The sequence below is a fragment of the Ostrea edulis genome, chromosome 5, assembly GCF_947568905.1.
Source record: "Ostrea edulis chromosome 5, xbOstEdul1.1, whole genome shotgun sequence".
Taxonomy (NCBI): domain Eukaryota; kingdom Metazoa; phylum Mollusca; class Bivalvia; order Ostreida; family Ostreidae; genus Ostrea; species Ostrea edulis.
This window is the reverse complement of record NC_079168.1, coordinates 45,188,619-45,206,807: the sequence shown is the minus strand read 5'-3', so window position 1 is coordinate 45,206,807 and position 18,189 is coordinate 45,188,619. Positions and strand designations below refer to the sequence as shown.

The 18,189-nt window shown below is 34.6% G+C and overlaps 1 protein-coding gene across 6 annotated transcripts in view; it reads right to left on the bottom strand.

Annotated features, from left to right (window-relative positions):
- LOC125652030 (E3 ubiquitin-protein ligase UBR2-like) overlaps positions 1-18,188 on the bottom strand; it is an 80,891-nt gene extending 62,703 nt beyond the window's left edge. For all 6 annotated transcript variants that reach the window (XM_048880914.2, XM_056164578.1, XM_048880915.2 and 3 more), the window contains exons 1-10: positions 18,020-18,188; positions 10,973-11,235; positions 9,561-9,639; positions 8,653-8,958; positions 6,361-6,441; positions 3,729-3,791; positions 3,483-3,606; positions 3,291-3,392; positions 3,074-3,110; positions 2,929-2,980 (exon numbers count right to left, since the gene is read on the bottom strand). In XM_048880914.2, coding sequence (XP_048736871.2) covers positions 2,929-2,980; positions 3,074-3,110; positions 3,291-3,392; positions 3,483-3,606; positions 3,729-3,791; positions 6,361-6,441; positions 8,653-8,958; positions 9,561-9,639; positions 10,973-11,235; positions 18,020-18,076 — 1,164 coding nt within the window. In that variant the 5' untranslated portion in view covers positions 18,077-18,188. The remainder of the gene's footprint in view (positions 1-2,928; positions 2,981-3,073; positions 3,111-3,290; positions 3,393-3,482; positions 3,607-3,728; positions 3,792-6,360; positions 6,442-8,652; positions 8,959-9,560; positions 9,640-10,972; positions 11,236-18,019) is intronic.
- Between the last annotated feature and the right edge of the window lies 1 nt (position 18,189).

Below are 18,189 nucleotides of genomic sequence, written 5' to 3'. Positions count from 1 at the left end.
GCTTTATATATATATTTTTGTATTATTCTATCGTAACTCACAATGGAAAGCTTTACATCTTGTGTTTATACATATAACACGATGGGTTGTATGTGTGTGGGTGTGGTGGTGGTGGTGGTGGGGGGGGGGGGGGGGGCTTATTCAGTATATCCTTATTTTTTTCTTTTGTTCTGTAACCTAAACTCATTTGATCTTGTAATATATTTATTTCATAAATTCTAAAATAGAAAATAATAACCAAGGCAAATAACTTGTTTTCATAAACTGTCCAAATTTCAAAAGCATATCATTTAAAAATATTTTCAATGTTAAAGCTTTTGGAATTTTGAGTAGAAAAGGTTACTCCATTTCAGTTCTGTATTTGTCATTTAAAGTTAACCTTGCTAGTATGACATGTTTATTTAAGAAATAAATTTTATTTTTGAAAATACATGAGGGTATGAACCGGAACACTTCATGCCAGCATACTTTAGGAAGCACTTGAGCGCTTCATGAAAACAATGCCAACATGAAGCATTGCAGTTCATATCCTCAGGTATTTCCAACAAGAGGCCCACAGGCCCTATTGGTCACCCGAGTTAAAAGTATCACTCGTCCCAAGGACTATAAAATCTACAAAAAATTTCCTGTTCTACACATCTAATCTATATTATAATATTCAGCAACAATATAAAACAAGATATGTTTTCTTAACACTTAAATGCCCCTGAAAGTGCCTATACTGATGAAAAACTCTACATAATATATGTAACATTAGCACGATATCTAATTTGGACCTACCCTAGAGGCATTATCCTGAGGTTGTGAAATTCATAATTTTGGTACATCCTTTCTTGCTTTTCCCAAATACTAGTATGCATTTAGTTTTTATACAGTATCAGAAAACTTAAAGAAGTCTTTCAAATGATAAAGATAATAATCACAATAATAATTTTGGCCCCACCCTGGCACCAACACCCTTATCCCCTGGGATCAATGAAATTTACAATTTACCTGCTCTTTCTAAAAAATCTTCAATTGTTAACACATTTAATCACTGATCATTTTGGCCTCACCCTGATACCAACACCCATACCCCTAAGATCATGAAATTTAATGCAGTGGGATATTATATCTAACATGTGAGCAATACCCTGAACCTGTAAGAATGAACTATAGTGAAGGACTGAATGCAATAAAAAAAAAGCTTGGACATAAAAACATGAAGGAGAGGAGAGTACTGACTGGGACATTGTAAGTCCAAGGGCAATAACTCTGGAGAAGTAGACCAATATTCAGAAATTTAAAGTGGAACTTGATCTGTAAATTAGTACCTGGTATTATAAATATTATAAATGTACATATTAAAATCCACATAATCTACAAACTATTTATAAATGTACTGTACATATCAAAAATCTACTTAATTTATCATCTGAAATGAAAATGATTCAATCAACATGAAACTCAAATATTATGTACAAGTCATTAATATAAAGAGACATACAGTAAAATATCCCTATCTCGAAGTCCGAGGGACCTCGAAAAAACTTCGAGATATCCGGGGGTTCGAGATATCCAAAATCGATTTTGGATATTTTTTTGAAGGAGGATATTTGATGCATAGTATGGGATTTGCATTATAAACAAAAAACCCGTTGCCGTTTCTTATAGTTTAATACAAGTTGATAAATTAATGTTGTGGAATTTCAAAGACAAACATTTCAGTTTTTTTTAATATATATAAACATCCAATTGAATTCACAATGTGTTTCAAAATTAAGATGATCGTGCCTGTATGCTTACTTTAAGTTTACTGATGTCCAGGCTTGACTGGAATGTAGTTATTGCGTTGTAATGAAAGAACCTATCACGTAAAAAACAAAAAAGACGGATTTGAAAAAAAAAAAAACTTTTAAATGTTTATTGAATAAATTTTCGTGTTTTCTCTGTACTAGTTTTAATGATGAAACGTGTATTATTAAAAGCATTATCGTTATTAAGAGCATTACCTTCCAGCGTACTTCGACTATTCTGTGCATTTATCTAACCCACATGTTAATGATAGAGCGTGTGTCATTCAAAACACCATACCTGGAATCGGGCGTGTTAGGTCATAATTGGCGGTGAACTTTAGCCGTAATGTTGGAAGGCTTCACTAATCACCCAAGCTGATGAACCATTTATTGCAACCTGGGTCTACTCGGAAAAGGCGAGCGTGGATTAGCGGTCATTAATTATAATTGATGTAGCCGCGGGTGTGAAAGTGTGACTAAACGATACCAGGTATAGTAAGCAGAGCGGAAAATTGACTGCACTTCGAGATAAACCAGGTGAATTTAGGGTATGGGACCTTGAAAATACTTCGACATAAGCGGAGTATTCGAGATTACCGTGTTCGAAATATCAGAAGTTTTTTTTAATCATTTACATAGGGGAAAACGGCTGGGACCGGCGGTCAACTTCGACTCAAGCGGGGTATTCGAGATAAACCATATTCGAGATACAGATATTTTACTGTAGTTACCAAAGATCTGCTCGTTATCTATGAGCAAGGCAAAAAAGTCTGGAAAACAGTGAATGATTACAAAGTCTCAAACTCTATGCTCTTTGGTGAAAATAGGTCAATTGGCATGATTTTCAATACTTGACTGTAAGTCACCAATATACAGAGATATACCAAATATTTGCTCTTTATCTAAAAGTAGAGCAAAAAAAAGTTAACAATACTATGACTGAATGACGGATGGAAAGGGGTAACACTACATGCCTTGACCATTTCGTGGTGGTGGCATGAAAATGATTACCTTTAACAGATCATATCTATGAAAGCTATCAAGCATTTTGTTGCAAGTATATTAACATATGAAATTCTTTACACCAGCATTTTGATAAGACATGTAGTTAAGAAAAAAATCTTTTTCACTTCGCTTTTGTTTATCTTCATACCTTTGTAAATATAATAGCAAACTGTTTCTTGCATTCTTGATCCATTAAGACCCTGCAAAAGTGAGCACAAGAAGAAAATCAGGAATTCCCACAATGAAATTTCAGATGCTAGTTGTATCCATATTGAGAGGCAATCAGCACTTACCCTGCCATCAGAAGTTGGTGACTCAATACTCTTGCCACTGAAAAAATACAAGGTCAGTTAGTTGATACTATCACTGATGTTGTAAACAGACCTTCTGAAGCATATAAATACATCTGATAGGTTTTTGCTTTCAGGATCCAGAAGTATTTTCACCCCATCCCCCCCCCCCCCTTCAAGTTCAATATCTACTTCAAAGCCAATTTAGTGTGCATATCACCTTTCCATAACTGTGTGTCATGGAGTAGAAGTTTTTCCATCAATGACTGGCCATCTTCCTGGGGCTTCATACTCAGGAGACAAAACAATCTCCGCAATCCATCTGTTGAATAATCAATGAAAAGTCATCTAAAACTTTTACAGTTAGAATATCATCAAGTGCCAATTCAATTTTGAAGGCTGAATAGCATACCTGATTTTTCGATCATTTTTTGAAGCCACACCATAAGTTTAAGGCAGAAGGTCTGGTGGGCCACCACAACAGTGTGCATGACCTGGACCTTCAAAGGCTTGCTGTTATGTCTAGAGGTGCTTTGCTACAAAGTAATGATCATTGTACAATTTTTAGTCATAAAACTTTGTTTTGTAACATAACTGAACTTTTCTCCGTCAGGTGTAGAAAGAAATCACCATTATATGAAATAACAACAGTACTCACATCTATAATACTCCTACACTGTTCACATGAAGCAAAACAACCACCATACACCATGGCTCGACCCTGAAGAACAGAGTACAAATATTACACACAGTTTAAAAACAAGTTTCAGAACTGCATAATTGTAAGACTACCAGAAAGAGTGGCTGAGGTAGCATTAATACTAGCCATATTCTAATCTTTTAATAATAATGAGTAAATGTTATTTTAAATCATACCTCACTATAAACTCCATGTTTTCAAAATACTATGAATCATATACAGCTTATTCTGGATAAATAGAAATTAAGGGGACCAACCTTTTTGTCTCTGGACTGATAATTAATTTCAAATAGGCAATATTTCAATGTAAGCGATTTCAATATAACCAATATTTGTTTGCAAAGAAAATGAGAGATTGAGGTTGGGAATTTAGTTTTATTTCAAAATAAGCAATATATTATAATTGAAACAATTTCAAAGCTGTAATATAAGAAGTTTCAGTTATTTTAACATAGATTTTTTAATACTAACTTTTGTATGGAGATTGTATATATAGGCATTTCTAATCCTTTTTTTCTAAATAAAATATTTACCAGTAAATATATGCATTTGTGGTATTCCTTTGTTATGTAAATATACCGAAAGCAAAATATCTTCAATTTCCAATGAAGTTTTTTTTTGGGGGGGGGGGGGGGTCAAAGGTCATAAACACTTGTTTGAAGCAGGTACATTGATCATGAAAGTATTTCAGGGGGTCAAAAAGGAAAGACAGCTCTTTTTTTGGCATTAACAATTTTAAAGCATTAAGATTAGCTAGGTCTAGTTGTAAAACAAAAGTATGCACATCTGCATTCAGTCCGAAACTCCTCAATCTGTTCAACTTCATTCACATCTTCAGATACATACACATACTCTCAGAATGATGGTAGAAATCTTCGACCACAAAATAGTACCTTAACTAGATCTCTAATGATATTGTACAAATTTGAACTAGACATTATTGTGATGGCAAGTATCACAAAAGGACCCCACTTGGTGGCATTATTTAAAACTCAAAAACTTGATCTGTATCCACTAATATAAGTTCATGTGTAAATTTTCAATTCAATAGTTGAATTGTAGGGATAGCTAAAAAAAAAAAAAAGTCAGGAAAACTGTCAAATCTCTGATTGATTGATTAATTGTTTAACGTCCCTCTTGAGAATATTTCACTCACATGGAGATGTCACCAATGCCAGTGAAGGGGTGCAAAATTTAGGCCTATGCTCTGCGCTTGCAGCCTTTGAGCTGGGAGGGATCTTTATCGTGCCACACCTTCTGTGACACGGGACCTCGGTTTTTGCAGTCTCATCCAAAGGACCACCTTACTTAGTCGCCCTTTACAACAAGCAAGGGGTACTGAGGACCTATTCTAACCCAGATCCCTACGGGACTCAAATCTCTGAAATTTGCTATTAAGGTAGCGACGGATAGCAACCACGTGATCAGTAAAAATTGTGTATTTTCACGTGAATTCATTTTCCGGAATTCCTTACTCCGTCATAGAATAGTCGAAAAACAAAAAGGGGTTCCGAAAGTGTTTTGTTGCTGTGACTGACTCGCCTTCAGAAAATATGCACATACCACATAAGTATACGTCAATGTCTGTAATAATGGTAGATCAAATGTTTCATCTGTGTGAAACTTTTTGCTAATCGAAATGTTAAACCAACCACCAATCCATGTACATAGATGCGCTACGTAAACAAAGTTGTTGATTGATGCATCGTAATGTCCGAGTGCTGCATGCTGAGAGATTAAATACTGTTTATACAGTCATTGAGAGGCTAAACAAAGTTTCTTGCAAGAAGAGGAAGTTGGTGGATGCATTCAACTTGGACAACGAAATCATAGTTTCGTTTGGTGAGTGAAAAAAATGCCATAAATTTGTATTCAAAAGTTCAACTCACATTTCCTCTGCTATTTCACAACGCGATTTATAATAACATCTGTAAGTTTAAACACACGACATACAGTAGATGTATTATTTTGTATGTATATATGTATTCCATATGTGCATAAAATATAACTCCCACCTGTGCATGTGGTTGTAAACGAACGGATGTCATGTAAATGTATACCACATTTGTAAATATGGGCTCTCACAACTCTTTTATTAAGAAAATAATAATATCGTTATGAAAATAACCGTTACGAAAATAACATACCTTGAACTACATGTATAAAAGTAATGAAAAACAAATATCTGTATAGACCTACTATCTAGGGGTATGAGGGAACCGGATAAAGAGTAGAAGGGGGGGGGGCATGTGTTGAATATCACTGTAGGCCATCTGCCTATTGTGAACCCTAATAATTGAGGAACTCTCAGTCTGTTCCTGCATCAACACACAACATCAATGGGCATGGTGTTCAGCATGTAGTTAGTGTCATATTTTAAAATGGTCTAATTGTTTCAAGTAATAAATAATCATTTCAAAAACTTCATTGAGCTATGAAATGGGGCAGTAAATGATCAAATCTACTGAGATATACTCGAGGCTTCACAGGATTGGATCATGTGACTGCCCCACTTCATATCCCAGTGAAGTTTTTAAAATGATTATCTATTTCTTAAATCAAAATTAAAACATGTCAGTAAAACATTTACCTCTCTGTCCACTAATGTAGCAAACTCTCTGGCTTGTTGAGCAGTGCAGTTTTTGACAGCTCTCTGTAGTGTCTTTATTACCTGAAAAAGGGAAGAAAACATGCACTTGTAAATTAAACTTTGACCCAATATGATCAAGCCATGTCCAAGTTCAATGGGATAAATTTTTTACAATGCAGTGCAAGTTATTTTCCACCAAATACAAGAGGCGCACAGTACGTTGTGGTCCTCAATTCATGGTGTAAATATTAAGAGTAAATAGAAAATTTACTATATCTGATTGCAATTAAGTGCCAGTTAAGGAATTCTTTGAAGAATTATGTTTAATGACTGAAAAATAATATGACTACAATAATTTTAGTCACTGATTTTATTTATGTGTCCGTCCCATGTGAGATTTTTTCGCAAGGTAATGATGTAACAAGGTACATGTATGTAAATATTAGTCTTCGACTTCTTTAGATCAGGATGTCCTTAGCAAATCAGAAATTCTTCGTTATCATTTTTATCAATATTTTCACAAAAACACAATTTGATATGCCTGAAAGTGCATGTACAAACCAAGCATGTACATCATTAATTTGTTATCATTTCACACTGTAGACTAAAATACTTGTTGCTAGAAGTACAACAGAACATGTCAATTATATTGAATCAGTATCTCTAGTGTAATCTTTCTCCTGAAATGTGTTTTTTTCATGTGTGATTCAATCTTTGGAAAATAAAATTTTGTGTCGATCATCTTACATTGTAAAGCTCTACCTGATTTGCAATTACTCAAATAAATGTACTGGTACACACACACACACACAAAATCAGTCATGTAGCAACAAGGGGTAGGGGCCACCCCTTTTTTCCCCCAACAACATACTTTTTCTATTATTATTACATGCAAAGTAAGTTACATCATGACATGCAAACTTCAATCTATAGACAGGTTCTTCCCTCCATTTTTCACTTTTTTTTTAGCATTACTATTTACTGTAATGAACTGCAGTGGATATGTAAAATTGGACTAATGAATTGCACTGAAGGATCAACTCTTGCAACCCCCCCCCCCCCCCCCCCCCCCAACCCCCAACAATACACATATGACTTCCAAACTTTTATCTCAGAGGCATAAAATAAGTCAATACCTATAGAGTCTTTCAAAACTTAACAAGTACAAGTACCTGGTCTATGAACTTGTTAATAAAACACAACCCAAAAAAACCCCGATGAATTACTACTACAGGTGACTCTTGATAACTCAAAGTTCAAGGGTCCTTGATAAAACTTCGAGAAATCGAGAGTTTGAGAGATCAAAATTCGGAAATTGGAGGTCCGCCTGTGTTCAGATTTTACAGTAACCGGGAATGTATACCAACAAGATCATATGATATCGTTTTGACATGTTTTCCTTCATATTCGTCAGGTACTTTGAAATCAAAATAAAAAACCTTATTTTGCATTAATAAAAACATTTAAAAGTTTATGTATTTATTTGTGCTTTAATCATGCTTAGATAGGCATACAAAACCAAGTTCAGATGACGCTTTACTATCGCAAACTAAACAGAGCATAATGTTATGTCGCTTTACCCCAAACAAAAATTCTAACGAATGAGTAAAACGATGTTTTAGAGTAACTTTACACAAAGAACAAACTCGAGAAATTTAAGTCTGTAGATCTCTAAATTACATGTATGTATAAAACTTACCCTATCGTCGTCACGTCAAAACAAATTATAGATTTCTTTCATAGTCGGATTATATATAATTTTAATCATCAGGACTCAAAACCCCAGTGCAAGGTGTAAACTGACCAATTAGCCAATTATATACTCAAGTGTGTCCCCTCCACAAAGAAGCCCAGGTGATGTTTCAACTATGTAAATATCTAATTACCCCTCCAGCATTCAACAAAATCCAGGGAAGACCCAAGCAGAAATTATTACACGCTTGTGTAACGGTTGGGAATACATTACCATCACTTCGAGAGATCGAGAGTGAAAAACAATGAAATGTGTTTTACGGGACCCAACTTCACTTCAAGAGATCGAACGTTCGAGAGATCAATAGTAAATTTGCTTTGTTATATAGAGAAAAAAATCGGGACCATGATTTCACTTCAAGAGACCGAGAACTTCGAGAGATCGAAGTTCGAGCCATCGAGAGTCACCTGTACTTCAAGTAAAGAGAACGTCAGGAATTAATTTGAGCAGCCATTTCATTATGACTGAAATGATCACACACAAACTGAGTGTGAACATGAACAGCATTTACCAAATAAATATATGTTTTAGATACCCACCTGATCATAAGTGTGCACTTCATCATTGAACAGCATAGTGATGTAAGTGTCATGCAGTTCTCCCTCTGGCTGGAGATCTGATGGCAAATTATCACATTGACCCCAAATCAGAATTTCCACAATATACTGCAGTGTGGCCATGAACAATGCACTAGCCCTATCAGTCAGGTCTACAGGCAGAGTTTCAATAGGGTTCTGTTCTTCCTGGTGGGCCACATTGGGGGAGTGAATGTCACAGAAGGGGTGTGAAGTCCAGGCCTCTTGATCCCCACAATCACAGTATCCACCACCCCCTGAGGTATTCATCTAAAAGGTGTACAGAGTAAAAGACACATCATTAAAATGTATTTATTAACGTTACAGGTAACACATGCGTTTGTTTTTGAAGGTTAGTGTTTAACAGCCAATTTTTGATTGGTTGTAAAAAGTTTTTCATGCATATCGAAGTTTACCTGAGTACAGGTTTAAAGTTACTGTAGTGAAATCATCCGAGAATTTGCTGCCCATCCCGCAACAGCCCCCAACCAACCCACCCTTCTTTTAGCATTTCGTGTATTTAACGTTGTTGTTTTTCTATTGTAGAATGTTGAAAGAAGTGAAGATAAAGATTTATATATGTACATTTGAATAGAGTAATAAATTCTGTTACACTCGTGCAGGCGAGCTGTTCCTATATTTGTGTTTGAGTTTATAAATAATTTATGTTCATTTGAAAAGGTGAATTAGAACATAAATTCTGAAATCAACAAAATTCATTTCTTAGTTCAATTCTTTCCAGCATGAATTTTTATGCATTTCATAGCATCATAATGATATTCTGGTCTGGCAGTATAAGAAACTAAATGCAACATTCCCTCAAAAACACTCACGATTAATAATCATCTACATAACAAATTTCCAATATCTACCTTGTATCTATGGTTTTTATGTGCACCATTCTGGAAGCAGTCTATACACAGAACACATGTGGGGTCATTTGCACAGTCTCTGAAGTAAACAAACCAATCAATAAAATTCAAAGCAAGCCGAGAAGTTCCATCACTTTTAAATACTGTAAACCCTTCTTTTTAAAAAAAAAAAAAATAATGCTTTATTTTCTATAAATATTCTAGTCTACAAAAGATGTAATGCTAAATACTCACACATCCACACCCATACATAATTACAATTATGTGTTGAAATTTAAACTTAATCAAACGCCAAAGAGGCTTTATAGAATTCCTTATAGGTAAGATTGAAGAAAAAACATTTCAAGAATTGTCTCGATGAGAGTTAATCAAGAAAACGCTAATTGTAGACCTGGCAAGCTAGATCAATTGGATTGATTGATTGTATCTTGTTTAATGTCCCTCTCGAGAATTTTTCACTCATATGGAGACGTCACCAATAGGCCTATGCTTGGCGCTTACAGCCATTGAGCAGAGAGGGTTCTTTAGCATGCCACACCTACTGTGACACAGGACATCCGTTTTTAAGGTCATCTCTGAGGACCCATGACATTCCCACCTGATGCTGAGCATTAGGCGATGGAACTATCACTACCTGTTTTAATGACTTAGGAGTGTCGCGGCCAGGATTCGAACCCTGACCTTCCGCATGTGGAGCAAACGCTCTATCTCTAGACCACAGCTGCGTTCAATTGGAAGAAAATTAATGAAATTTAAATCATATATTTTAACGAACTCCATATTTTTGGTCTACATAAGTTTTCCAGTCATGAATCTATATAAACCTTGACCTTAAAGATATATTCTAATATCCTTTTGACAACTGATGATTTTGAAGAATCCTATTCTTGTCGCGTATTTGAGGATCTATAAAATTACTGGTAGACAGAATGAAGTTAGAACTTTGTGATTTTTATAACCGATAGGATGCGTTTTCTTCTTACATTTCATTCCAAATATATTATGATATCATCCCTTGGAGCTAGTGCAATTCATTCATGACCTTATATTGAATGTGTATTCAAAAATACATAAGGGAATGTACAATAAATTATCACTACAATATTTTCATTGAGTCCATGCCCCTTTAAAGGGAATCGAAAAGAAACAACTTTGGCCCCCTTCTCCCCAGTTGTTGTTTTGTTTTTTCTGTAAATATTATATCTAGTAACTGTTTATTTTTCAAAAGGTTTGGCCTGGGAACGGTTTAAACAGAACAGTTTGGTGTGAGAATGAAATGATTCTATTCAAGAACAGACTGGTCAATTTGGTATAGTGGTACACTAGTATAATGGTACAGGGTCTGTAAGTTCTTCTTACTTATCTTTTAATTACATTTTCAAGAATTATTTCTAACATCTTTCATTGAGTACCTGCATGAATAGGTTGGCTCTCCTGTCTTGAAGACCTTTCCACAAAGCTGTGACGGCATATTTTTGGCCTTGAGTTCCTCAAACACAACCTCTGGGTCCTCTCGACATAAGAAATACTCCATCGGCCGAAAGAGGAACTTGTTTGCCAGTCGTTCTTCCTTTGTTGAGTCATGGTTATTGCCATAGACACAGAGAACAAATGTTCTCAAATGTTTCTTCAGTGCAGATAAAAGGTTTCCCTGTTCACAGCTAGTCCACCATTCCTATGAATTATTATATGCAATTATTCCAAAAGAAGCACATAAAACAGATACCCTGAATTACAATATGCCAATCAAACATTACAACTTTAAGAGCTTGGTAGGGCAGGATATATCCCCTTGCAATAAGTATCTACAAGCTTTTTCTATGAAGTCCTGTAGTGGCCTTGACCTTTGACCCTAAAATTGATAGCGTTCTCCCTCTCTTGATAACAAAGCTAGATATAAAGTATGAAATCAATCAAGCAACAGAATGTGGCATGTGGAGTGTCTACAAGCTTATTCTACGAAGTCCCATAGTGACCTTGACCTTTGGACCCCAAATATCAATAGAGTTCTTTCTCTCTTGATAACAAAGCTACATGTGAAAAAATGAAATCAATTGAGCAAAAAATGTGGCCTGTAGAGTGTCTACCAGTTCAGTGTTATACACACACACATACTCGCCCACAAATGAACTGTCCCATTACTACATTGTATATCCCCCTTGCAATGAATCGCGAGGGGATGAAAATACTGCAATAAATGTAATAATCACAAAGCTACTACAAAATTAATACATGTATTACAAAATGTTACACAAGTGATTGATTAAATGACACTGAAATGCAAAAATTACAAAACTTATCTCCAGGGAACTATGGGGAGCTTGGTCAAATAATTGAAATTTTTCTAAATTTCAAGAATTAACACGAAGACCATTGTATCATGCATAAGTATGGCAAGGTGTCATATGTCAGCATGACTGGGTCCTAACCCTATGTGAGCATGGTTTGGGGCATCATGGGTAAGCAATACTAAACATAAAAAGGTATCATAAATGTACATCAGCATGACTGGGTCATGACCATACCTTTACATGCATATTCCTAGATACATACAACAAAGTAAGCAGATTCAGATACAGTAGGCTAGATACAAAGATTACTTATATAATCTACAACTAACATGTGCCAGATGAAAATAAAATGCATAAAATATAATATCTTCTTTGTATTACTTAATTTGTCATGACATGGCATTGAATAAGAAATGCTCAAGATGACCTCAATGTTTTGGTTTTTTTTTTTTTATAATTTATTCTTTTTCCATATTCACATAATCATCAGTAATAGTAATGAAGATACATATTAATCATTTTATACATTCTCACACTCTTTCACACTACTAGTTCAGCATTATTGGTTGAATACTTCTTATTCAAGATGACCTCAATGTTGAGCTAGGCCACATTGAACTTTGTGCACTCACTACTACGTCTTTTTATCATCATATATGTTTAAATGGTAACAAAGAGCAAAACAAATCAAGGTTATTCTGATATTTCATCAAAGTCAAGGAGAATTAATTGGCAGAAAAATGTCCCAGTGATATTTATTTCCCTCGGATTTGAGAGCCTTATCACTGTGACATCGTCTGGTAAAGCGATAGTTAAGACGTCACAGCCCACTACGTTACATCTCGTAACAGTTTAGTAGGCTGTGATGTCATAGCTAGTAAAGACTACCACTGTTATGATATTAAATTTCTGACATAATAGATTTTTGGTATGTCATGTAATCGGTGTTATGCCTTTCCTTTAATGGTACCTTCACATTCACAGATTTTTCTTACAGATCCTTACGTATTCCACAAATCCGTAAAGGTACACGGATTGTTACGATTTAGACACAGATACCGACGAGTAATTTACGAATGCTTGCAATTGGCTACGAGTCGGAGATCCGTAAGGACTCGTAAGAAAAATTTGTGAGTGTGAAGATGGTATAAGAGAGACTGTGGAAATTGTGCAACTTCTCTTCAAGTTAAATATCAGTCGATAATGGCTTTGTCTTAAAGAGAAGACATGTCCTTCAACAGAAATGCTCCTTTGGCTGAGTCTTCGTGATGAACAAAAGCCACAATGACTGCAACTGAACGAAAAAGTCTAAATCTGTTTTCCCTTTGAAATAAAACAAGACGCCCAAAGACCTTATCGGTCACCTGAGTATACGTGTTCTTAAAGGGGCATGGACACGATTTGAGCTGAAATTTTATTTTTCCATTTTTATAGTTTACAATGATTCAATTAAGTATTTCTAATGGTCAACCAAAATTTGAATATCAGTTTTTCGAGTTACAAGTGAGATACAGCACTCACAATTCTTTGTTATGTAAACAAGGCTCATGCCATGTTTTTGTTTAAACATAGGTTGCTTAATAGAAAATGAGAAGTGCCAAACACTAGAATATATCTAACTGTATTCAGAATTAACTTGTGAATTGAAAAAAATCTGCTTTAAACAAACTTTTATTAGCATAATTTAACCTATGTAAACAAAAACAATAAGGCACGAGCTTTGTTTACATAACAAAGAAATGTGAGTTCTGTATCTCCCATGTACATCAACAACTGACATTCAAGTTTTTGCTGACCATTAGAGATACCTCAGTTAAGCATTCTAAACATAAAAAATTGGAAAAACCAAATTCGAAAATTTTCAGCTCAATTAAATCGTGTCCATGCCCCTTTAAAACTCAATTGCCCTCGATAGTGCCTATATTGATGAAAGGCTTTACATAATATAATAATAGGTGTATATGTAACATTAACACGATATAACCAAACTGGACCCACCCTACAGTCAAAACCCTGGAGTTGCAAAATTCAGAATTTTGGTACAACCTTTTCTGTTTTTCCTAAATATGCATTTAGTTTTTAATACTGTATCAGCAAACTTAAAGAAGTATCTAAAATGATAAAGACAATAATCACTTTCATAATTTTGGCTCTAACCTGAAACCAAACCCTTACCCCTAGGGTCATGAAATTTACAATTTTGGTAAAGGATTACTCACTCCTTCTAAATATCTATTTAGTTTCAATTTAGTATCAATATCATTTAAATGTTTTATACAAACACTATATATACCAAGTTTGGCCCTGAAATCAGAACCTCTACCCTGGGGATCATGAAATTTACAATTTTGGTAGAGGTCTTCCTGCTCTACATGACTATGCATTTAAATGTTCTTACAGATGTACGGTAATACAGAAGATTTCACATATGTGGTTGCAGAGAAGAAGGCTTGAAAATTGGTCAATTTTTGGCAGTTTTGCCCTGCCCCTAAGGCCCCTGTGGTAGAGGAGTCCTGTAATTTTCTATTTATGTCTCTCTTGTCCCAAAGATGCTTCTTACCAAATTTGAAAAGATTTGGAATGGTATTTATCAATGTTCAATTGTTAACACATGACACACAACAACGGACTCAAACCAATTGCAATAGGTCACCTGAATACATACACCTTTCAAAAATTCTTTGATTTTTTTCATCTATTACAGTAGCTATTTACAGGTTTCTCCTCAAAAACTAACCATTGATTTTTTCTCAATTTCATATACATATGTATACTAGGCCTACTCTAATCTACCATTAATTTTCTCTAAATACAAACTGTACAGAGTCAAGTCAGTCGACCTTCATTTACTTTAATAGAGAACCCAAGATATGGTTAATAAAACCACCTAAATATTTCTGTGTTAAGCTTTTCTATGCATCTGTCATACATATAATTATTACTTAGTCTAATTAAGTGGCGACAGTCTCGCTTTTCCTCAGTCATTTAGCTTTGCATCTTGTGTAAATTTTGCATTATGACAACCCTTCAATTGACATGATTGACTTTTTTCATTGTTTGCAGTTATGGTCCCGGGCCCTTAATTAAAGTAAATGATAGCAGTATTAATAGTGCCTTCATTTACTCAAGGAAACCTGCAAACTATTGACAACTATCTAAATTACAAGCCCACTACAGGAAACTTGAGCTATTTATCCTGTTATATGTTTTTAATTTACTGAAAACAACATTATTGTCTTGCCATGTAAGGGGTTAACAACACTTGCTACAAACAAAACTTTTTTTCAAAAATGATGAAAATGAAAACTAAATTAATGTTTTTATAAGTAAAGTGAATACAGTTTACCTTTTGGAATGTAATTTATTCCCATGATTTCTTAATTAAGGTGGCTAATTATGCCAAAATTTCATTTAATGGTTCTTTAAAATACCTCGTATGACGTATGATTTCACCACTGAAAGAGTGATAAAAGCTCTCATTTATTTTATGCATGTATCAATTTTTGTGATTTTTTTCCATGATAAAATAAGGTGTTTTGTTTCCAAATAAGAGATTTTACAATTCAAACTTCGCTTTGATTTGATACATGATATGAATATCTAATAATACATGTGAAGAAGACTCATGTAAATGTCTTAATTTTTAAAATAAAAAATAATTATGAAAATTTTAATGGTATTAGGTTTTTTTGGGGTAACATTTTTGCGTTATTGTTATTACGAAAGCGTTGCAATATTACACATCTCATTCTATGAAACACGCAGCTTAAGACACATGTTCTGAGATATACTCACAAGGAACTCTCGTATGGCTCAAACCTTGCTCACTTTTATGTAAAGTGTCGAGGAATCATCTGACGACTACACATTGTATATATATACGAATTTTGACAAGTATGTGAATTAACTAGCCCCAAGGGCACAAAACTAGCCCTATGTGCAACTTCCAAGTTATCAGCTCTTCTGTGATGGAGGTATGTTCAGTGTTCTGTTGAACGCTTGGGTGGGTACAAGATGAATACATATACTATAGACTAGCTATGTAAATACGGATAAAAGTGATGAAAGTGTAAATTTTGTTTATATCGGCTGTTGGTATACATTAAACTGACCATATCAAGAATAATATTTGATTGAATTAGGCCATTAAATTAAATATGAATTTTTTTTATTTCCTCTTCTGCACAAGTGATATTTCAATCAAAGAAAAATGGTGATTATCGATTTTTGTTTGAGCTATTCTATTATTAAATACTAATAAACTTACTAATATTGTATGTCCCTGCAGTTTGGGTGATTGCATGATGTCCGATAATCGGCCTTTAGGCAATATATGAAGCAGCGATAAGCATTTGTACCCACCGCGTGTGGACGATAGTATGTTTGCGTCTCACTGTGCGTAAGAGTTCCACAAAGAGAAAGAAATATTGGGCAACTCGGAAATTGCGTATTGTGCAATCAATTATATCGAACCCTGTATTATCCAAGCATTGATAGTTCTGTATCCTTTCAAAAGCATCCAAAAATAAACAATAGAGTTAAACTTCTATGCTCCACTGACCACAATTGCCATTGCATTTGCTGCTCCAATGGACAAAGATCACAGTAACAAATTTCATAAATTTATTATTATTCCCTCCCTCTGCAAAATTATTTGGGCGATGGTCAACACCCTTGCCTCCACTTCTTTTGTATCAATGTGAAAGACACTTGAAAATGGTCTGCACCAAAAGAATTGAGGGCTATCAAAACTTTCAATTCACATGACTGCAGCATGTAAATTCGGAATAAAACGGTGTTCCAGCAGTAATTCAAAAGTCTTCTATTGTTGCTACTCCAAGTCCTTTGTGGCGAATGATTTCATTTAATTACAGTGTAACCTTGATATATCGCCAGCTTTTGTCCCAGCCTAATTTGACATTATATCAAGGGACAGGGTGGCATTATAGAGTTAGACCATTTTAATTTATCAATTTGAAATAAGTGATTAATCATTTAATACATTATTGTTGTCCACATATGACAAGATATGTAAATGCGTAAAATTGTTTTGCTTTAATCCTTAAAACTTTTCGAAATAGTGGGATGTTCTCTGCTTTTGAATTAGTAAAACACATAATTATATATGGTGCAAATCCCACAAAAATTAGAGTTGGCTATTTTTGAAGCTCTTGCAAATGGCCACCATTTCATATTTACCTTCTTAACACTGAAGAGTTCCAATTATTTAGGACGCCTTCAAATAGGTTCTTTAAAAATTACAGTTTTCTTTTCATTGCTTTTAATCTTTATGCCTAAATGCTTTGAATAAAGTAATTGTCAGACAATCAGTAAGTTGATCTTTATGATCTCCAATCGTAGTACAAACTATCATGAAATATATACGCTATCAGAACTCAAGTTCCGTGTTGAGAAGTAAATATGAAATAATGGCCATTTGCAACAGATTCAAAAATAGTCAGCTTTATTTACTGTGGGATTTACACTATGTAAAGGTAAGAAATGCATGTTTCATTGTCATGATTGTGATAAGTAGGTAATAGGATGTCTAAGGCGAGAAGTTGAAGTAGTCAAGAAATTCAGTTTAACTTATTTTAATCGCAACAAGCGCCCGAAGTTCAGGCAAGATTTCCCAAATCACTTTGTGTGACACTGGTCTGAGATTCGGAAGAGGTGCCAGTCCAAATATATACAGCCTCGACGAATCTCGCTGAGATTAGGTCAGGATTTGCCTTGGAAAATCCTAGTGACAACCTTGTCGAATTGCCCGGGTTTCCCCTAGTAGCGATCTAACTAAAGCCAGACCTCTATTTACGCTATCAATACTATAGCCTATAGCATAATTAGAGGTCTGGCTTTAGTCAGATTGCCCTAGCAGCTGTCACATATTGTACCACATCAGCTGCACATGAAAGGACAGAAATCTGATTTTGAGAAATTGCATATTTCACACTCATAAGATTTCTTTTAAAAAAGCATTAAAAAGCATATAATTTTCATGATTTCAATCTGAAATATTTCGATTCGATTATATTTAGCCTCTTATGTTACTATGTCACAATTTAGGAGATCTACTAATCATGTTACACAAACATCTAAGTGAATACGATGGGGGGAAAAATGTCAAACTGCCATTTTATAAATGCAAATTATGACGTAAATACATACCTCTAACAATCTATCTTGTCTATATTCAGGCGTTGAGAAAACATTTTTCATCGCCATTTTCCATAATTTTGGTTATTTTACCAAATATGTGGATCTCCAATTCTTCGTTTGGTCTTTGTTTACAAGCGTTTCACATCTCCAGACTTTTTGAAAACCGAGCCCGATCTCAA